The 23332-nt window shown below is 45.4% G+C and overlaps 1 protein-coding gene across 6 annotated transcripts in view; it reads right to left on the minus strand.

Annotated features, from left to right (window-relative positions):
* The window catches only part of GFRA1 (GDNF family receptor alpha 1), a 203553-nt gene that overhangs the window by 22985 nt on the left and 157236 nt on the right, over positions 1-23332 (minus strand). For all 6 annotated transcript variants that reach the window (XM_072740188.1, XM_072740191.1, XM_072740186.1 and 3 more), the window contains 3 exons: positions 11211-11320; positions 8387-8521; positions 4491-4672 (listed from right to left, as the gene is read on the minus strand). In XM_072740188.1, the coding sequence (XP_072596289.1) occupies positions 4491-4672; positions 8387-8521; positions 11211-11320 (427 nt within the window). The remainder of the gene's footprint in view (positions 1-4490; positions 4673-8386; positions 8522-11210; positions 11321-23332) is intronic.

Below are 23332 nucleotides of genomic sequence, written 5' to 3' on the forward strand. Positions count from 1 at the left end.
ATGACATTTTATACTAATCAATCAACTTTCCTTTTTTAAAGGCAAGCCTTGCATAGGAACTGCAGATGAGTCTCTACGTCCCACACCCAAGGCCACCGATTTCCCCAAAAGAACTGGGTTTGGTTTGTTGATAATTATACTTTGGAGCCGACTTTTGAAAATGTTTATTCTTATTTCTTCCCTTCCAAAGGGGAAATCTATCTCAAATGTTAAGACAGAAACTCAAGTCCCCAAGAGTTTTCTCATATTATTGTATATTTTAAAATATTACAAGAGGGTGCCTCTCAAGGGAAGTGAACTTTAGAGCTGCCAAAGATAGCTGACTTTCTCCAAATCTGTTACCAATGGATCCCAAGCTGGTTTAAGTCAGTTCTATTCTGAGTAATGACACACATGGCTGGGACAAACGCCACTCTAAGATATTTCTAGGACCCCCTGGCAAATGGTAATTTATCTGGAGACAGCTAGGCAGGCAAAAGAAGGACAGATGGGGAGAATGAGTCTCCTGGGAGCCCTACTCCAAAGCGCAAGTCCTAAATCAGTGCCAGGTACCATGTTCTCGGGGCGAAGGCCCGTCTCTTATCACTCACTCATCTCCCCCCATCCTCCGGCCTCCAATGATTCTTTCAACTGTTGTTAGTATAGGTCATTCTAAAGACATCACCAAGCTGCAAAAAAAAGTTTTGCTGGCAAACTTTTAATCTTTCCCTCATTCCTTATATCCTGGAATTGCATGAAGAATCCCAACCTAAAGCATGAACTTTGTGTTTTCCCAATTATTTGAATAGCTGCCTTTAGGAAGCAGTAGGTCATATGGCTCTCTTGAAACTAGCTTCTCACTGCTGCCTTTTCTATTCACCCCTCGCCCCCAACAAGCTTTCCTGAGGTGTAAATTAAAAATAAAAATTCTATATTTGGAAATAAGTTGTATTTAAGGAATATAAATGACGTTTTGATACATGCATACATGATGAAAAGTTTACCATAATCAAGCTATTAGCCTACCACCTCTGGTAGTTACCATGTTTGGGGAGGATGGGAGCAGTTCAGATGGGCTAGTATATAATACAGTGCTGCTAGCCGTAGTCATCATATTGTATCCTAGAGCTCTAGATCCCATCCATCCAGGTAACTGACACCTGTGCCCTCTGACCAGTTCCTTTCCATCTCCCCCACTGCCCAGATTCTGGTACCCACCATTCTCCTTGCCTTAAAATTTCGACATTTTTAGATTCTACATATATGTGAGATCAGGAACCTAGAGGACATGACACCAAGTGAAATGAGACAGATGCAGAAAGACAAAGCCTGGATAACCGGCTTTTCTATTTTTCATTTGTCCTTTCTGTCCATTTCTAATTCAAAGAAAGAGCCCAGATGGGTTCCTCGAAGTCATGGATTATGGCAGAAGTACACTGGCCTTGGAGCAGAAAGCCCAGCCTCTCCAAAGAATTACTGCGTGATTCTGGTTAAGTCACTCACCTTTCCCTGCCTCGGCTGCCTTATTTGTAAAAGGGAAGGATGTCTGCAAGCAAGGCACAACACCACCATCCATCTGCTGTAAAGGGACCCAGAAGCCAACTAACTCGGGATCAAGCATCACATGTGCCATTTTTAAAGTACCGTTCTGGAGGGTTCACTCTGCCCCAGCACTGAAGCATGACCCCCGTCTAGTCCCCTCAACTCTGGCAGCTTGGCCATCCTCGAGTTTTGTGGAAGCTGAGGCTTGCGGAAACCATGGTGCTGGTGAGCAGAAGGGCCGGGTGGGAACACAGGCTTGGCTGCAGAGCTCACTCCCTCACTCCCTGCCTCGTGTGCAAAACCAGGCTCAAGCAGGTCTTCTCCATAGGGGGAAAGGTGAGGGGTGATAGAACTGAGAAGGGCTCTCCGGAAGTGAAATGCTGTTTGGCTCCAAGTATATGGATTCTGTGTGTGTGTGTCACAGGGAAGAGAATTATGGCTGGGCCCTCCTTCCTCAGTCCCACACTTCCGTTTCCCCCTCCGCTGAGAAGTTAAATAGCAGTCTTGACACAAACATCATGCTTTAATTTTACTTTGCCCTCTATTTATGAGGCAGACTTCCTATCACTAACACAGGGGAAGGAAAGGCGCCGTTTCTTGGGAACAGAGCTCATGTGTCCCCTGACGTTGCCAGGGCAACCTTGCAGCAGCACAGAGCCCTCCTCGCAGGAAGGGGTGGCTGGGCAGATCTGGGTTGGAGGCACGATGCTGTGTGGCCAAGACATGCCTGCGCCACAGGAAGCAGAAGTCCCACTCTGTGATCTGGGGGTGGGGGGGGTGGGGAAGCAGGGCCTGGGGAGGTGGGGGGAATGCCTTCTTAGGGCTGACACAGTCCTCTCTCATGGAGGAAATTGTATGGAATTTCCAATGATGGCTCTTCTCCTGAAATGTCATCTCTTAATTTGGTCTGACCTTCCAAAAATGTTGACAGGCTGTGTCTTGCCCATTATTTGTAAGTTCACTGAGGAGAGAATTTTTTCTTTTTGAGTGCCCATCTGATGAAGTTTCCGAAACACAGAAGGAGCTCAATAAACAGGCTAAAGCACCGCTTCTGCAGTCGTGCTCTGTGCCCTCAGACATGTGCAGAAACGAACCTCGTTTTGCTGCAGCCAGAGCTTTGCCTCTTCTACAGGTCAGGAACCCTATCTGGCCCACTCTTATCAGTGAATGACAACAGGGTCCTATCCTTCTTCTGGCCACTTGTCTTTACTGATGCTAGAATCTGAGTGGACCCAGTAAGAAGAGAAGGCTGACCGTAGGAGGGACCAGGATGCCGAGCATCAGCCAGAGATGAAGAACAGATCCTGTTTCTGTGGTGCGATGTCTGGCTCCAGATTGCCTCTCACTGACTAGGGGCCTTTGTGAAAGTCACCCCTCCTCCCAGAGCCTGAGGGCTCTGCTGCAAGATGGAGCAGTTAGATGCTGTAATAGTCCCCAAGCCTCCTCCTACTTCTGGCAGTTTTGCACTGTGCTTTGGATATTGGACATGCTCAGGAAATGCTTCAGAAGCATGAAGAACATCTGGTTGACCTTAGGCTGTGTGGCTTCCCCGCCTTCTCCTCAGTGCTGTGTTTTGTGTGTGTGTGTGTGTGTGTGTGTGTGTATGAGTGTGTCTGAAGGTTTGTGTTTGGGAGGAAGACATAGGAAGATGGGACAGAGACCAATAGCCAGCTGAATGGCACGTAGGGTATCCAAGAAGAAGGGAGACCTTGGGGGAGAAAAGACAGCAATGAAATCAGAAGCAGAAGAACTGCCGCATGGTTTATAAGGAACAAAGAGGATTGTGAGTTAAAGAAGGTATTGGCAAAAGAGGTTTCTGGTGAACATTCTGGTGAACCTGATCCTTGGTGGCAGCAGGGTGAGGAGAGAGAAAGGAGAAGAATATACTCCAGTGACAAGTGTGAAGTGACAGCACAGTGTGTGGCACATGTCCCCTTCCCCAGCATGGCATGAAGGAGAAACCATCATGTGGTCACCACTACCCCCCAAACACAGGAAGAACTATGAAAGCAACAGGAGTCTCCTGGATTCCCAGTTCTGTGACTCATAAGCTCCATAGGCTCCAGCAAAAGTGTTACTTCACCAAGCCCCAGTGTCCTCAAACGCAAGGAGGAGGCTAACAATAAAACTATCGCTCTCTCATAGCCTTCAGGAGGATAGCAGCCAAAGAGGTACAAACATATAAATATGTAATGTCTTGCTAAGTAGTTGAACACTCGTTACTATGAAAAAAAAATCAATAAAAAGGCCGAATAAATACCGCTTTGACTAAAGGCAGGAAACCACTGTTAGTCTGCCATAGTGGTTCTGCCCTTGGAGATCTGGATTAGTCCCAAGGAAGTCTCTTGGCCATTCACACTTGCCTCTATACATGCAAGAGGCTTTGCGAGGTAGCTCCACATGGCTCCTCCTTCTCCAGAAAAGCATTTTCTTCTGCTTCAGGAAGAATGAAGCCATATGGGACTCTACATTGGAGTTAACATCTCAATAGCAACACTGTCTCTGGTTTACCTTCAGACAGAGTTAAATACCCCACGTTAAGTGTAAATGACAGTGATGGTGACCAACCCAAGAGTGCTTTCTAGTTCAATAGGCTGTGCTTTGTAGAGAATGCAGAATAAGGATGATAGATAAATTAAAAACCAACTCAACTTGGCCACTCCACAAGCAGAAGGCTTAAAGATTCATCTGCTGAGCCCCCTCATTTTACAGGTGAGGACGCCAAGGCCAGCCCCAGGTACCCTGACCAATGTCATGCTCCCAGCAAATGGGAGTCAGTTCCAGAGTTCATCCTTCTCCTCACTCTGTGGCACTTCACAATCTCCATTTATCATGGTTAAAATGCACTTTTAAGATTCAAACCCAACAGCCCTCATCATTAGCCATTTATCTTTAAGTGCACTGAAGGAAACTGGTCTGTGTTGCCCTCCTAAGTGAGCTCCAACAGGGAGTTCGGCTGCCGCTCTTACCTGCAAATTTGCACAAGGTGGTAAAACATGAGTGGGGATTTCGTTCTCAGACCCTGCTGGCCCCAGGGGCTTGTTCTTAGCCCGGAAGGCTGTGGTGGTGGTAGCAGTGGTGGTCTGAACTGGAAGGGCTGGCTGCCACACTGTCACATCAGAGCCATTGCCAAAGGCTTGAATTGCATTTTCTGCAGTAAAACAGGAGGAAATCCAATTTCAAAGTCAAGCAGCAAATGTAACAGACAGGATACATGAAGCCAGAGAGGCACACTAGAAATTCTGATTACAGTATTGGACTTCCCTGAACAAAACCCATCCATCCATCCACCCTACACATGCTGAGAGCCAGCCATTGGGTCAGGTGCTCAAAAATCAATTCATTCATTAAGCACCGAGATGGACACTTAGGTATGCTCAGAGCGCAACAAATATTGTTCCTATTTATGTACTAGGTGCTGAGCAAGATCCTTGCCCTGAGATATTCATCAGTCAAGCACCTCGAAACCCAGCCTCAAGCCCATTTTGGGGGGATAACAATCACTGTTCCATCTTCCAAGAATACCCTTGTTAAAATTCTATACTAAAAGTAAAGTAGTTAGTGTTTTTTTTTTTAAAGTAACATATCCTTAGTTATGATGCAACTTGGTGGCATACAAACTAGTTTGGCAGGCAGTAAAATCAAACAGCAAAAAATGTGACTCACCACCACAGAGCACCTTGCAACATGCTTTGAGCAGTCAGTATGAGCCAGGCACTGCTCAAAGTACAGATGCAACTAGTTTCTTTAAAAGAAAAAAAATTACCCAAATCTCATCAATGTATAGTGAAAATTTAAGTAAGATTATTTTTTCCCTTTCTGCTCCCAGTCTTCCAAACAAAATCTGCATAATTAGGTAGGAGCAGCCCTGCTTAAATGAAAAGTTTAAAATGTAAAACTTTAAAAGCTTATTACAATTTCATGGGATTAGATTGTTTTTATGGCAAGAGTAAATTGGTTGTGTGTTGTTCCCCTCCCCAAAATGAATTAAAAACAGTTTTTAATCAGGTCCTCAGGGAGTAGGCCTGGCTTTAGGAATTTTTTATTTCATATTCATTGTGTAAGAAATCAAACTCCTCCATTTGAGACCTGAATGTGCAAATTGTTAATATATGATTCTTAGCTGGCATTTTTCGATATACAAGACAGAATAATTTAAGCCTAATCTTCCTCTTAGAAGTGACATTTTGTTCTAAAATTATTATCCTTTAGGTTCAGCAAATTGGAAGCTTGTTTTCTAAAACTTTTAAATGCTTTTTATGTTCCTAGCCATGTAACATGGCTTGGCAGGTTGGGGGGATGCAGAGAAAGAGGTACACGGGGGCCTGGTTTCCTTGAATGACCCAGAACAACCACCACCACTAACCAAAGAAGACTCCTTTCTCTTTCTTGTGAAGACAGGTAGATTCAGGAGATCCCTGCCATTTATGGGTCCTACCTTTGTTTTCAGGTGTGTTTGCCTTGCTACTTGGTCATTTGTTTACTCAGTGAGTACTCACTCATTTACTCAAATATCAATGGAACAGGTACTAGATGCCAGACACTGCTCTGTGCTGGACATGCAGCAGTGAACACTGATGACAGAAATGACAGTCAAAAGCCCCTGCCCTCATGGAGACCCCATGCCAACTGGGGAGGCAAGTAAAGTGAAACACAGAATACATTCGGCGATGAGAAATGCTTGAAGAAAATGAAGCAAGGGTGAGAGTAGAATGGGCAACTGGAGTTCAAATACAGTGGTCCAGGGAGGCGAAGGTGGCAGTAACTGGGACCTTACCTCTGTCTCCAGTTCATTCTTCTCTTTCTTCCCCTCCCCTTGGCCATGTACTTTGGCTTAAAAAGAACTGTTTCCTCCAATCACCAGAAATAAGCAATCAGTTAAAGCTGTGTTTGTGATAGAGGAATCCGAGAGAGATCTGGCAGGAGAATTGGCGGGCTACTGCATTTGGGTTGCAATCTACAAGTTTCAATTCCTTCAACTCTATAGAGCCTTTTACAAGAGAGTGAATCTACAGCACTGTGTCTTTGGTGTGCTGTGCCCCTTCTCATCAAAGTGTAAATGGAATGACTATGAATAATTCCGGCTGGCTTTGGTCCCTGCTGAAGACCAAACGTATTTATTTTTTACTGAAAAGTCATTAGCAAAAAAAGATGCCAGACTAGTCTCCCCTTCACCAAAATATTATTAAGCAGGGACACCTTGAATTTCTCCGCAAGGGAGCAGTTTTCCAGCCAGTGTGACTATAATTTTTTCTCACACTGACCTATACTCTCACTGCTTTATCTTCATTAAAACTTTCATTCTGCCAGAAGACTATGCAGGATGTAGAAAAGTAGGATATATACACACTTTCCAGGTTTTTTTTTTTTTTTTAAGGAAAGACCAAACAAGAGATCTGAGGTATAGTTCGGTGGGATGCCCAATGTCTTAACAAATGTCTCCATACTTCTGACTAGTTTTGTGTGGTTTTCAATATCACTTAGGTGTTCAGAAGCTTGTGTTAGTTTTAAGATGATTACAACATTTGGTTACAGCCATACTACTGAAGGACCGAGTAAGCAAATCATTTAGATTTGTCTTTTCAACAAGGCAGCAATAAAGAGGTTTCAGAATACGTAACACCAAAAAGCTTTTCCATGTACACACAGTAAGTTATTAGCTAATTCTCTGGTAATCAGTCATTGTATAGAGCAGAGCACCATGGAGAGTTGTCATGGCTCTTGGGGGGGTGGCTGAACCTTCATTCCTAGAAGCTTGCTCCAACATCTCTCACCAGGAAGTCCCACCTGGCCCAAGTGTTTGGCCATATGTTCTCCTCCAATGGGCCCTTTAATATCAGGCATGACACAAAAGCCCCTGCCTGCAAAAGAAGGCACTGGGGCTTCAGATCCATCTCTGGCATGGAGGGTCCAGGCGAATAACAGCTGTTTACTCAACTGTGAAATGGAGATGCTCATACCTGTATCTCCTAGGACCCTTGTGCCGATTACAGTAAATGAGATAATGTATATATTGCACTCCCTATAGAGTGAGTTGAAGGCACCCAATAAATTCATGATGCCTGCCACAAAATGAGAGTGAGGTACTCAAGCATCTCGGCTGGATCATCACCTCAAGCGTGCACATCTCAGTGGATAGAAGGGAGACCTGGCACAGGTCTGACGAATGCCCATTGTTCACACCTGTACATTCCTCTCTATCCCTCTCCCTTTGGGAAACATGTTTCCAAATTGCCTGAAGGCAACTGCAATAATAACCAATACTATTTCCAAGCAGGAGCTCCCCCGCCGCCCTCCCACCCCCCGCCCCGGGTGCTCATCTCTCTCTCCCGAGATAACTGACATCCTGAGGCTCCTGGCTGCATCACCAGCTTATCCCACTCAAGAATTGTGGCTTCTCCTCTGAGCCAACCCTGAACATCCAGGGGGCTATTGATGTTAATGTTCTAATTTTTCTCAGAGAGCCCTTGGAGGCTTACCCCTGTCTAATTTGTCTGAGCTTCTCATGCTGTATATTGCGCCCAGGTTTTAAGAACCTTTGGAACAGACTTTGCACTGGTTGCCAAGATCAAAATTTGATCTGTGGGTAGTAGTGTTCTATCCGACATAATGTACCCTCCGTTGTTTGAATCTCTTGCTCTCTTAGGCCTTTGGATTCACGGACTTGGCAGCACCCACTTGCTCTGTTCCCTGCTGCATTGCGTAGTGTGGCCAAGAGATGCTGGATTCACCACCAGCGAGCAGGAAAAAAGCAACAGAGAGAGAAAAAGAGAAGAGGCAGACACAAGAAACATGGAGGTACGGCTAGAACACAGAGAGGAGAGCATGTCTGTGTGTTTGCTTCCTTTTTCTTTTTAAAACTCACTAAGACAAGTATTGTCCTTGAAGAAATTCAAAAATTTCAAGCACTCTTCTAGATCGTTCCCACTGTTGCTGCAGTCACACCACGGGGCCACGCTGAGGCTACTGGAGTCTATGTAGTTGGGGGTCATGACTGTACCTAAAAAAGTAAAAACAAGGCATCTTGTTCTTATGTGACAGTACAGACTTTTCTATAGCCTAAAAAGAAACAAAAGCTCCTCTGATGGTGGATGCGCCACGGATAATTACAAACACTGTGTTTGCTGAGTGGGAAATTATGTTAAACAGTTCATTTTCTTGGCAATTTATCTTGAGCACAAAAAATAATTTACACATTTACTTTAAAAATTATAACAGAACTCCTTGAGCTGCACTTAGGGTATTTTTTTTCCTGCACAAATGGTATGGATGTTACGGAGTAGGAGAGAATTAACTTAGAATGCATGAGTTGCCAAATCCCTTGCATTTTCTTGAAAATGTCATTAATCTTCATAAATAGATAGAACTGGTTTTACATATCTTAAAAATCCTTTTAGGACTTTGTATCCACTTCCCTCAGAAGCAAATGGCTCCTTCAAAGTAACACAGGGAAGCTTAGAAGCTATCCTTTGGGTTACCCCACATCCGGAACATATATAATGAGGCCTCTGCTCATCAGACTCTCAACTGATTTAAATAAAGTCTTCCAAGTTGCGAAGGAATTGGAAATAAACAGTGGAAATTCTCTATGCTGATGGCTTTTAGAGTATTGTCTCAATAGTCCTCAAAAGTCCTCAAAGAATTACTGGGTGGTCTTTCTTGCCTACATCTTCCTATATTCATGGTTTTTCTGATGAGCTCTGTGCTGGTGTAAATAAACAATGCATTTATACTTAATACAACTCAAATGTCTTCTCCTGGGTGGCTCACACCAGGCGATGCCTATTCATGCCAAGAAGCCTTCTGTTTTTCTGTATTTTATGGACCTAAGAAGTAATAGGCGGTCAGTGAGCCATAGGATATATTTGGTTCATAAACAGAAAGAAAAATTCTTTGTAAGCTCTTCTGGGTCAAGGACATATCTTTTTTGCCCTACATTCCTTACCAGTTTGAGTACATTATCTCCCATTATACCTCGGGATGGGAACTTTGACCCACAGCAGACAGTGAGCACCTAACTTTGGAGGAGAAAGGAAAAGATATCCAAAACCCTAAGCCAAGAAGTTAAAATGTATCTACTAGGCAGCTACTGAATGCTGGGCACCATGATGGATCCCTGACATATGGAAGAAGGAGGCACAGGCTTTGTCCTGAAAGACATTAGAACCCAATGACCAGTGTGAAGGGGAAGATCCAGACCCAAGAGGAAAATAAATTTTGGTCTGTAAAATGCATTGCTTCAACCATTTCATTCCATTACGTGATGAGTGTTTTATCATCCTAGGCATGTGATGGTTTGCCAAGCCAGAAATCCCTGGCAGCACTCTGCCTTGGCCACTCATGGAGGATTTAATGAGCACATATGCCTGGAAGGATATGGACTAAGGTGTTAATAGTATTTACGTCTGGGTGTAGAGTTGTAGAGCCTTCCTACTGTCTCCTTTGGGTTTTTCTGTATTTTTTTAACTTTTTATAATGAGCATGGCTTAATTATTTCCATTGTTCCTGTAATTCCACAGTTGATAAGTAACCCCCACTAGAGACCAACTTAAGAAAGCAAAGAGTGAATGCAAACTTGGAATACTGACTCAAGGAAGATACACCCATTGGGATATATCCACAAAAATGGTAAACAATACTGGTAAAAGATTTTGCCCAAGAGACCTTTCAACCACGGGGATGAGTGTACAGGGCCCTGTAATATCCCTGCATTATGTGCCATAGTTGACTTTCCTGAAAGCTCTTGCTGAAGACACTCTAGTGACAAAATGATTTAGTCTGTGCTGTCATTCTTGGTGGGAAGTTCTTTCTGCCTGGTGACTTGTGCGATTGTGGCAGGCACACACACCCTGGCTGAGCCATCCACTTCTGACAAGGGTGATTTCCCTCAGCCCTCCACAGCCTTCACTACGTGTTTGTCTTCACACGTCAATCGTGACAGAGCCCCGCCACCGAGGCTTCTTCAGGCCCTGCGACCTGGAACACCTGCCTTTCTTCCCGCCTGCCCCTTTTATCCATGGACACAGATCTGCCTCTTTGACTCTCCTAACTCATTGGCACCCTGGCAACTGCACTGTTGCCTCAGACATAGAGAACCTGGTTCTTCTAAAGCCTCAGCTCTTGAGAGGCAAAAACATTGTTTCTGCTATGTCTGTTCTCAGGGAAAAATTTTAGGCTAAATCACCCCCTGCACACCAGGATCTGAATTACCAAGAATATTAATGGTGAGAAGGACTCTGGTGGTTAGAGGTTTTATTTCCATTTCTGGGGAACAGCCTTTTTTTATTTCCCCAGACGGAATGACTTCCAAGTTCCTTAATTCAATGAGCTGGGGTTGACTTGCTACCCTCTCTCACAATCATGCTTCTTTCCTACTGTTGTTCTGTGTGGTCAGATCTCCACCCGGGATGCTTCCCAGGTGCTCATGCTTGTGGTCTGCCTGTGATACTGTGATACTACTACTGTGATCCTCCTCTTCCTGCCTCTGCCTCCGCACATCCATGATCCTCGTGTTCCTCCCCACCCCCTTTTCTTAACAGGGGAGTCCTACAGGGCTTAACAGCAAAACTCCAGCACAGAGGGTTCCTGGAGGATATTTTTCCTTTCACAGATAGTGGCAGGCTACAATGGAAAAAGGTCTGTATTTGTAAACCAGATTTCTCTCCCATCCCGCTTCTCTCCAATCTTACCAATAAGCCCTGAGTAGGCGAGGAGGCAGTCAGCATAGTTTTCCTTTAGACAGCTGCTGGCAGACCTTGACTCAGGTTGGCAGTTGGTAAAAAAATCCGCAAGGCGAGATCTGCAACGGGAAGAAAGGGCAGGTGGCGTGCGTTCAAATACCCTAAACTTCTGGACAAATGGCAACTTTTCTTTGTTCCTTTGTTGATAGGCCTTTTTCCACACCAGAAAATATAGGAAGTATGAACTCTTAGGATGCTAGCATCGTCTCTTATACAACCCACCCCCCACTACTGTCCCCTCCCTCCCGCAGCCCTGGCCCACCTGTGTGTCTGCTTATTTGCAGAGAAGTCTTCAGAGCCTATAACTGTAGAAATCGAGATGCTTTGAAGTTTCCATTCAATATTTATTTCTGACAGACTTATTTGCATCCTTAGGAAATATGCTTCTCTCCACACTCACCAGAGATCCACACTGGGAAAATATTTACTTTATACAGAAACATGTCCCTGGCATCAAAATAGGATCCTACAGCCCATCTGCTCCCGTAATTCCTGCTGGCTTTAAAAATACGTGAATTTGTCTTGTAAGTTATCTCTCATTCACCAGCCCAGGGGACAGAGATTGATTCCAGCCAAGTGACACTGAGAAGGAGCTCCCTCTCTAGACCAAGGGGAAAGGCAGGAGGGACAGGTGATGCTCACGCTCACTCTGGGCACCATTTCACCTTATGACTAGGCCTTCCGTTGGAGGTGGTGCTTGGAGGCGCTGATCAGCTGCTGACTCTGTCTGCACTTTGGGGACCAGCCCTGGGGGCAGGGCAGTCCACCAGGAAGCCCTGAGTGGTGGTGAAACTGCAGACACCCAGAGGTGGAGAGGGGCCGCAGCCACACCAGGCTGGGGAGGAAGAGGGCTCTTTGTGGCCAACTGGCTGTTTTTCAATCTGAAGAGGATATTGTTGGAGAAATCCTGAATGAGAGCGGGGCCACCTCTGAGGTCATCTCAGCAGACAACAGCTCTGCTTCTGAGTGAAGAACACAATGGACTTCAAGAGAATTTAAATTATCCAGCAATTATGGCAGACAATGGACAGTTGTCTCAGCCTTTTTCTCTTCAGCTTACCCAAATTGGCAGCCTGTTTTTACTTCCTTCCACCCAAGAAAATGTGTTTACTTAGCATGCTTTAGGTTACCAGCTTGCTTGTGTGGTGGGGCAGAGCAAGGTAGCGTGTATGGAGATCACAGAGGTTTGTAAAAGGCCTGCAGGAAGCCCATTACGTGTCCCTTTACTACAATTGTAACTCGAAGGGAGTTAAAAGGCTTGATGAAATCGTCCGAGTTCACAGCACACTGCAAAGGCTGCAGGGTGTTTGTGAGGGACTGGTCTCTCCTTGAACCCTTTTAACCAGGGGTATCTGAGCTTCCCTCTCTGCGCCGATCTGGACACCCTTATGTGTGTGCATCACTGTCCGTCCCCAGGGCAGATGCTGGAGCTCAGCTTTATTTTCTTTGCACGGCACCTGACAGTCCTCAGAGAGGTCCCTTCCTACCGCTTCCCAAGCAGGGCCATGTGGCTTGGCAAAATCCTCCAAATGAGACTCGTGCTTGTGCCTTTCTGTGCGCCTGGATCTCCCACAGCCTAAGCCTAGTCGGTGTTTTCTGACTCTAATTGAACATACTGAAGGGCATAAAACCTGGCCATTTTCTGTAGCCTGGTTAGAGGATTTATGTTTCCAAGGAAATCCCTAAAGGTGGCTCAGGCTTACTCAACTGGCTCCAATGGCAGCGGAGCTTGGAACAAGTGTTAATTTCAGAAGAATTTTCCCGGTCATGAAAGTTAATGATCTAGTGCTGTTGGGCTTCTAACTTTGCAAAGGCCAACTGTGGTCCAGGCAGCTGGGTTCCAGTTCTGCACACAACCTGAGCAGCTCTCCGACCTGGCAGCCCTGCACTCCCAGCCTGTCCCCCGGAGATGGACAAAAGGTCGCTTTGTCTCCAAGTCCCTGTTTCTTGTAGTCTCTCAAGCAGGCTATTAACTGAACGGCACTGTGGTGCGGATTACTATCCTTCAGTGCGAGGCTAATGCCACCAGACTCATTTTGCTTAACAACCTCAGAATTGACTCACAATTGGACTTTGGAATGAAAGGCTAATTGAGTCAGTCTGCTGCAGAGAGTATAATCCTGATTGGGAGGATAAAACCAGATACACTGCTCTGAGCAGAACTCCAGACAGGCTGGTTTGCAAGAGAAGATTGTCAGCTCAGATCCCGGTCCTAAGATGCACACAGCCAGTGGACACAAAGAGTTTTGAAATAATGCTGAGCACATGGGGCATTGCCAAAACACTAACATTTGCATGTTTGTTTTTCCACATTTGACTCACCTCCCACTGACATTTCTACTTGGAGACAGGACAGTAACTTCAGAGCACTCATATTTTACAGATCGAAAAAGTGAAGCAGGACGAAGTTCACAGAGTGTGTGCTGGAACCAGCTCATTACCAGCTGCCTCGTCCATTTTCAGGGACTTTGCAAGTTGGTTAACATCATCGCGGTGACTTGAAAGTAACCTTGGTGAGAGTATTCATAGCAAGATGATCAGGTAACAGGACAAATTAGGGCTTGGTGTTGTTCTTGGATAACCAGCTGTGTTACTAGGCCTGGGCATAACCCCATTTAGGGGCCAGGATGATGTATTCAATCCTACTGGTAAAACACAAGTCATGGCTCGGGAGTGAAGTCCCAGCCTTTCCAGTCTGGCTTCCTCTCCATATCCAGGCACCTTTGGACCAAATTAAATGGTGAAGGACCGTTTAATCTTCAGGCTTTAGGATCTCCCAAAGAAAAGAATAATCAGTCCTCAAACACCCCTTCCCTCCTAACATCTTCTCTTAAGAGACATGGTCCTCTGAAATCTCTATTTAAAGCAACATATTCAAATGGTCACATGTATCCAGAATAAAGCAGCCGAATCCTTGTGGGTTCCATAGTTCCATGGTCTGAATGATGTGTCAAGTGCCTGAGATGCAATGATAAATTCCCTGTCTCTGAACTCAAATAACGCATGGAGAGAAACAAGGAAAAAGTTTATCATAATACTGTGGCTAGTTCTTGATAAAAGGCAGAAAGGCTGCTAATAAAAATGATCGCTAACCTGAATGAAGTATCTTGACTTTATATTTTTTTCCTGACAACTCTTAATAAGGTAGAGATGATTATTTTCTTACCCGAAGTTCATAAAGGAGGAAATCACAGCTTAGCAAGATAAGACTAGAGTAAAATAGTGAATAGTAGGAGCAGGATGTGACACAACATATTCTGATGCCGTAACTTAAGCTTTTAACCCTCCATAGCTACAGATGTTCATTTCAAAGAGGCCACGATTTGAGGACTGAGAATCACAGGATGGCTCGGGTCTGTCAGGCAAACCCTGTGGAGGGGGTATCCCAGGGAAGCATGAGGACTTTATCTAGCTCCGAGAACTCCCAGGGTAACTATAATGGAATGTCTGTATATGCCAGAGACTGATTTAAGGGCTTGATGAGTATGCACACTTAAGTTGTTTCTAGCTAATTCATTATGCAAAACACATTTAACTCTCACATCAATCCTTAGTAGGTGTTACTATCAGCCCCATTTTGCAGATGAGGAAGCAGAGGCAAAGACAGTTTATTTAAGTGAATTCCCTCCAGTTTGCAGAGCTCCCTGGTGGAGCTGGAGCACGACCACGCTCAATCTGACTCCAGAGCTGGAAATCATTTGCAACCGCTACACTTAACGCATGCATCACCCAGAAAATTGTTGGTTGCTCACTGGGGATGGCCGAGCCACAGGATGCAAATGGTGAGTGACGGGTGATGATGCTGGCAAGGATGTGAAGAGCCTCGAATGACCTAAGAGTTTGGATCTTATCCTACAAAGCACTGGGAACCACTGAAGGTTTTTAAACAGAGAAGTAACATGATCAGATTTGCATATTAGGAAGACTTTTGAGTCTCTCAGTTGTCCGGCAAAGATTTGCTGGAGACCTACCCTGTGCCCTCACTGGTCTAGCAGCAATGGGGAGGCAGGACACTGGCCAGTGGCGGGAGAGACAGTCACTTAGGAGACTGCAGCCAGTGGGGAGCAAGTGGGGAGATCTGAAGGCCTAAAGGAATGGAAGAAAGGAGGATGCACGGAGAGGCAGGTTTCACTAGGAATAGAAGTCAAGACTATAGAAAGGAGGAGCAAAATCAAGGCGCAGACAGCTCAGCACACGGTGGTGCTGGGGGTAGGGGGGGAACACAGGGGAGGACAGGACAGGCCTACAAGGAAGATGTACTGTGCTCAATTCACCCACACCATGGGATGCAAATGTCTTGCAGGTGGTTCCAGCCTAAGATCTTCACCTGTCCCGTTGCCAACCACGGCCCGAGAACCTGCTACCCAACCCCGCTGCCGCCCCCAGCATCCCAGGACAGCCTTGCTGCACATACTTCCCCTGCCCACCCTGGATTAAGAGTCGTGTTGTAACCTGTTTCACTGGCTCCCCTGCCTGGGCTGCACTGATCCAAACACAAAAGCTTAAATGTCCAGTGTGGGATTAACAAAGGAATTCCACAATTGGATTTCTTCTGGAGACATGAAATCTCCATGACTACAAGCAGTGATGAACCTGATTGTTTTTCTCTGAGTAAATGAAAAGGAAATGAATAGGCGCTAATGTAGAAATGTATCTCCCTCTGAAAGAAAATCCTCACCCTGAGAAAGGAGGAAGACACCGGTAAATGCCAAGTTAGCCTCAGGAAATCTGCTAAAGAGAAAACAGTGGTTTCTGCAGAAAATATCATATAAAAGGGAGCATGCTGCTAACTGGAAATAGAAAAATGATTATAACGATAAAATCCAGGAGAGAGTCTTCTCAAACAGCAGATGGTCTTTTGACAGTGGGGGAAAATCATTTACCTACATTTTCTGAAGCATTTTTAGGAAAACAGTGTTATGGCAAATGGTTTAAAAAAAAAAACCAACATATGAGTAATGCCCAGTTTAACTCATCCTGGATCGTCTTATTCTTTTAAATGTTTTTTTTTTTTTTTTCCCAGGCTGAATCCCATCCTTGGACACAAGCCGTGTGGTTGGTGCAACTGAGGTCTGGACTAGGAATTGTGAGGTCTTGAATGAGGTCCAAGCTCTGGCACAGGCTACCCAGAACTCCCACAGATGTTGCCGAGCCACTTAGCTCTCGAATTTCCCTTCCACTTCAGCAACACAATCTATGGGACACTTGAAGATACTTGGGAAAAAAAAGAACACTTGTTTTCAAAACGTTATTGTTGTTCTCACCCGTTTTGCCATTACTTAGTGTCTAGGCGTTGGGTTTCCTCTGAGCACAGGGACTCAGGCTTTTCTAGGGAAGCCTCTCATCTCACACACAAGAGAGCTAAAGGCCAAAAAGGTTAAGCTCCTGCTCTGAGTCGCACAGTGGGTGGTGGCAGGTGGAAGCCCTGCAAGGGGAAAAGGCAGGGGGTGCTGGACTTGAAGCTTCCAGGGATATCATTTAAGTCATCGAGTGTAGAACTGTTCCCCTCGCCTCCCCCCATTGGCCCAGAACTGCTCATCAGAGCCTCCTCCCTAATGATGTTTCCCTGATTATATGACCTCCATGGGCTCTAGGAATGGCATGTGGGGGAACAGCAGGGATCAAGGATGCAGACAAAATGCTTCATCTGAGGGCAGTGAGTCTACCCATGAATTACGCTTCCCTTTATTACGGGGCTTTTGGGGATGGCATCAGTGTCCAAGCAGAACCGCAGAACTTGACTGACCGGTAAAAACCCAGAACCTTGGGACAGGATCCCTTTATTCATCTGTTCATGTAAAAAATGACTAGCATTTTTCTCTGACCCCAGTGTGAACATCAGGGCTTTAAAGTCTGGGTTTTCAATGCAAGCCATTTTGTGTCTGAAGGTTTTCTTTGTTAGAGGAAACAAAGCATGTCAGGCCTCAGAGGGACCTGCACCTGTTTCCACTCCCAGCTCCACTTTTTTCATGCTCTCACACCTTAGCAAACTAGTTCACTTCTCCAGCTCCCCATTTCTTCACCTGGAAAATGGGGTGAATGCCATCCACAGTGGCTTTACGTGGCTGCAGTGAGAACTCACTCACAGTTAAATAAAGCACCTCACCCAGAACCCAGAATACATGATGCCCAATACATTTTTTTTTTTTGCCCAATACATTTTTACTTCCCATCCGTTCTCGTTTGGCTCCCCAATTCCTGGTCCATTCCAACATTAAGCCCTTGCAGTAGAGACCCACAGCAAGCTAGACACAGGGAGATGCACATCCTAGCCTGTCTTCTGCTCGCCCTTGTATCACATACTCAGTCTACATCTGTGTAGTGACTCTGACCAAAACAAATTTGAGAAGTCTGAAGCCAGGAATCCTGTGGTGTTACTTAATACTTCTCTGTCATATGAGCTCATAGAATAAAGGCATTTTAAGAAAAGCTACTTTTCCCCCTGGGGTTGAGGGGGAAATACATATTTTTTAAGTGACTAAATATCAGTGAGTTTAAGACTGCTAATCTCTTATGCAGAATAAAAATAATTTGAAAAACATGCTGCTAATATTAGAGCCGGGATGACAAAGCAAGAGTTCTGGAATGGTGATTTTCTGGTACGATGACACAAAACAGATTTTTCTCATTCTGTATTTAGAAAGTTACCTTAGCCCTTCTTCCCCAGCAGCCCATAGGAGAGCACATCTGGAAAGCATCCTCTCACTGATCAGAGCCTATATTAACGACATTTTGCAGAGGGGTTTTCTTGCCTTGCTATTCCCCACTTTGTGCTGTACACATGGGTCTGCTAGAGCAAAAGCCCAGCATGTTGTCTGGGGGACAGGCTGCAGAGCTGGAGGGCTCAGGCTGCCCTTCAGAGAGCCAGGGTCTTCCCCGGGCCAGAGAGTGACTGTGGCTATTCTGGAGCAAAAGACTTCGCGCAAGTTCACACACCGGGACACAAATACCCAAAGCTCTGCACATCTAGAGCTTCTCAGCCCCTTCTCAAACCCCTCAGGAGTGGGTTTGCACTCCTGGTGGGATGATTAAAGCCTCAGCCAATTAATGCACTTCTCATTGACTTAGCCAAACTGCAGCCCCACGTTTTTGGGAGAGAGTACTAGGAGGTCCAAGAAGCTTTCCCAATGCCTCTGTTTCCTGGGACAGTACGGTCCCTGTGGCCAAGCAGAGAATTGGCCTGTTCCTCCCAAATCCCTGCTCACCTTCATCCGGATACTTGGGAGGCCACAACCCATTTAACCCCTGCCCTCTTATCACTCACCCTGGAGAACCCTGGTCACAGTGGCTTGTCCAGCTCCCCAATAGCTCCTGGCCCAGCATGAGGGTCCCAGGAGGCTACAGTCACTGCCTTCTGGGCTTGAGCCACGGTGCTGTGACCAAGTCCCACCAAAGAAGGGCTTTAGGAAATGCAGATGGAGTCACACATGGTTTTAATCCATGTGTCCTGCTTGGGGTGTCTCTCCAGGGTGAGGGTTCAGTGTAACATGCCACAGGGCAGAGGTGCAATGTTTCCTTAGCCTTTTCCATTACATCAAGCAGCAGCAGCAGCCCCCTGAAGGGCGTCCAGGTCGGCATCTGATCCATCTGGGCATCCCTCATGAAGCCACCTTGCATAAGCACTGACAGCTGTCAATCAACAGCTGCAGAGTGGCCTGACAGTGGCTGACAGCTAATCTCTACGTGGCAAATTTGAAAAGCAAGCTATGGCAGTTGGCAAAGGAATCCATTCCAATGGTGAAGGGGCTCTTGGCAGCCTGGGATCAGATGCCCCAGAGCTGCCCTCCAGCCAGGACTCCTCCCTTCACGGCCCTCACCAATCTCTTTACTGCACACACCGATGGTCACAGGATAAGCAGACTCTAAGTCATAATAGGGCACAGAAACCCTGCAAGCAGTCCTATGCTACACTGCCAAGTCAAATAAAGTTGTTCTGTACTATCCATGCTACAAAATGTCCTTCAGTGCAGAAAACTTAGCTTTGACACTACTCGTTTTTTATGGGAAGAAATTGAGGGAAAAAATAAATTTGAGGTTTTCTGGGTGATTAAATTATCATAAAGCTTTCAGATATCCAATAGCTGTCTGTGACAAATAAGCTAAAACTCTTTTAAGAGTCAAGCTTATCCAGTAGGTCTTTTGTATTTCTGCAGGGAAACTTTAGTAATCAGTTTTTTGACTTTTGGCCACGAGGAAAAACAGAAATCTAGACGCTCAACCAATCTTTCACCAGTAGAACCATACCTTGAAACTCTAGACCAACACAGTGTGAATTCACTTTGTAAAATTCTGCAGGCACTTCCATCTTCAGGAGTGAATTACAGCAGTCACCTTACATTCTTCCAGGGATCTAAGGAGCTCCAAGTCAACTGCTTAGGAACCCTGGGGCAGCAAAGTTCAGCTACCCTGGTTTCACTGAATTATTTATGTCCACTCTCACTTCAGAAAGATTTTTGAGATGCATTCAGATGTAGCTTTGATGCAACAGCATAAATGTAAAAATGAGTGAAGGTATTTGGGGCCGTTGAAAGATCAGATAGAGGCAGCGGTACAGCTACTACAAAATGCACATATACCCTTGGCTAGATGAAAGCTACATATTTGGCTCTGTACTTTCTAGCAAGGAGCAGGACTAACTAGTTCTACAATTCATGATCTAGCAAAAATTACAAACGTAGCTCAGCAGAAACACTACAGTTGGCAGAATAAGATGTCTACACTCTACTCTCATCAGCTCTGGAACTGTGGACTATGTTACCTAACGTGGTGAAAAGGACTTTGAATGTGAGATTATAGTCTTAGATCTTGAGGTGAGCAGAGCGTCCTGGATCATGCAGGTGGGCTCAATGTAATCACAGGATCTTTAAAACAGGAAGAAGGCAGATGAGAGGATCAGATGCCACGTGCAAAAGACTGAATCAGCTTTTGCTGATTATGAAGATGGGGGCAGGGACCAGGAACCAAGAAATGTGTGTGGGCCAAAAGTCAAGGACATGGATTCACCCCTAGAGCCTCCAAAAGGAACTCAGTCCTGCGGGTGCTTAGATTTCAGCCCCATGAGATCTGTGTATGACTTCTGGTCATTCTGGAAATATAAGAGTATAAATTTGTGTTAAAGCCACCATGTTTGCAGTAATGTACCACAACAGCAAAAGAAAACTCAAACACTACTAAAAATCAGCATACAGTAGAGGTTTTGAACGTAGAATTTAAAAATGGACCAGGACTTCGATTGCAATTCAGCCACTTGCTAAAACATGGGATTTGGAGAAAGTACCTTAGCATCTCTGAAGCTTGATTTACTCTAGTTGGATGCTAGTAAGTCCTTCAAAGTGCTCCTGGAGGGCCAGTGTGCCAGGCACCTAGCACCTGTGTATGACCTCCAGATTCCTAGATGAGGACAGGACTCATCAGCCCTGTGTCTTCTGTTTTGCTTTGGACCAGCCCTGGAGGTCCTTTCTGATCCTGAGACCTCTATGAAGCCTTAGGGTAGAGACAGTCAAACTGATACCTTTCTTAGAACTCTTCTGCTAATAATTTGTGTATGAAATGCTTTGTCCTGAGATCACTAATCCATCTGTCCAAGGTCTATATGTGCTCAATGCCCTCATGATTAACATCAGGCTTAATCCTACCATTATGCCCAAAGAGCAATGTCTTGGAGTCCTTCACATCTTCTAGCAGAGAAATGTGTTTTATAGGCCAATGGAATCACACTCCCAGAAACAAGTCAAGGCAATTCCACAGGTCACTACATGTGGTCCCCATATGTGGCCCTCTGCTGAGCCGGCTAGCATCAGGCCTGTAGCAATTTAAGGAGGTGCCGCTGTCTGTCCCTTCAGAAAGAAGTGTTGCATCATGATGTTTGTAGCTAGAGAAACTAAACTCTAACTACTTCAGAGAAACACAGGTAAATTCTAGAAATTATCCCAAATGCTGCCTGGCCTCCTTCAGTCAATTCAGTCAAACCTTGCTTCTTTGGGGATTCCCAGAAGATGAGAAATTGAAATTACACAGGTTCTCTTGACTTTAATAATTTGCAAAATTCCTCCCTTTGCCCTTACCCCCAAAGGACAAGCGCTAAATACCTCTGTGGTACCTGAGCCCCAAGCTTCAAGCTCTGCTCAGCAGAATGTTAATTTACCTTCCACACATTAAAGGAGCCTAGCTTCTGCTTGCCCGGAGAGGGGGTGGGGAAAGAACGTAAACACATGTCTGAATGGCTAACAGCCTACACTTGCACAAACAGACTTTAAGCAGAAACATATGAAAATAAGATTTCCTATTAATCTTTAATAGGGTTGCAGACTTCCTAAGGAAAATTATGTTCAATAGTAAATATACACTAGGTCGTTTTTCTTCTAGGCAAGTTGTTTTAAGGTCAACAGAGACTTTGAGCTCAGCAAACAACTAGTCCCTAATATCTTCTTCCCTGGATGGGCCAATGCTCAGGAGACAGGGAATTGTGGTGTTATACGTCAAAAGAATAAATCACTTATTCCACTGCTATCAGATAATTCCCCTTTTTTCAGAATATCCACAACTCTCCTTGGTAATCCATTCTCACATCGAATATCCTCTTGTCAGCAGTGTGTCCTGCCCCCACAGTCCCGGCCCCATTTTCTATATTTTTCCCTAAAGCTCTCAGCCCAGTTTAAAATAACACTTCTGGGATCCCTGGGTGGCTCAGGGGTTTAGCGCCTGCCTTTGGCCCAGAGCACGATCCTGGAGACCTGGGATCGAGTCCCACGTCGGGCTCCCGGCATAGAGCCTGCTTCTCCCTCCTCCGGTGTCTCTGCCTCTCTCTCTTTCTATGTCTAACACAAATAAATAAATTTAAAATAAAATAAAACAACACTTCTGCCCAACCAGGGGAGCTTAAGGCTTTTTGTGCTCTACTCTCAATGCTCCCGAGGTCTCCTGGGGGGCCTCCAGCCAAACTCTGCCTGCTGGCTCTGAGCCCCAAGGAGGGTGCTCACTTAGCCTTCCTGCCCACATCTCTCCTGCACTTCCTCACTTTGTTAATAGTCTCACCACCTCCACCATGAGAAGCTGAGCCCTTAGGCTTGTGTCTCACATAGAGTAGATATTTGGTAAATATGTCCTGAATGAATACGGGAATGAATGAATAAATCAATGAACCCAAGTGCCGCACACTATGGCTCTGATCACCTAGGGACTGATATTCATCATGGACATCTTGGTGTTCTGGTTTCAGCACAGAACAGGAGAGAAGCCTCAGCCCACATCTAACTTCTCCAGCATGGTACTAACAACAACTCTGCATTTACTCAGAGCCAGTCACTGTGTGAGATGCTTCGCCAGCCTGTGTCACCGAACACATAACAGCCCGACCGCCTGGGTCAGCCTTACTTTACAGTGGAGGACACTGAGGTCCAGAAAGGTCGATATCCAGCCAAAGTCATGGAGCTGGTAAGAGAGCCAGACTTTCAAAAGAAAACCCCAGGTTCTCCAGTTCATCCTCACCCCCACAACACTGATAGGAGAACGAATATTCAATTTTTAAATTTTAGTTCTTGGACTTTTGCTGCCATTATGATGTGAATTGTGTGCTTGAGAGGCTGAAATCTGATTTAAGTGGATGTAAGTAATATTTACTAGGTCCAATAAAGTGTAATGACAGGAGGATTGGGCATTCTTTTTGTTTAATAGGGCTTGCAGTTTAAAAACATTAAAACAGGGGATCCCTGGGTGGCGCAGCGGTTTGGCGCCTGCCTTTGGCCCAGGGTGCGATCCTGGAGACCCGGGATCGAATCCCACGTTGGGCTCCTGGTGCATGGAGCCTGCTTCTCCCTCTGCCTATGTCTCTGCCTCTCTCTCTCTGTGACTGTCATAAATGAATAAAAAAATAAAATAAATTTCCTCTTTAAAAAAAAAAAAAACATTAAAACATAGTATCTGTTGTTACTGTTCAGTAAGGCTGAATGCAATCCCATGACACAGCTATGTGAAGAAGTCCCTTGGCCCCAGATTTCCCTCGCTGAGCACCGCTCCCTGCCCCTGACTTTGTATACAGTCTCCCCAGAGGATGCGGCCGAAGTTGAGAAGTG

The sequence above is a fragment of the Vulpes vulpes genome, chromosome 15 (assembly GCF_048418805.1).
Source record: "Vulpes vulpes isolate BD-2025 chromosome 15, VulVul3, whole genome shotgun sequence".
Taxonomy (NCBI): domain Eukaryota; kingdom Metazoa; phylum Chordata; class Mammalia; order Carnivora; family Canidae; genus Vulpes; species Vulpes vulpes.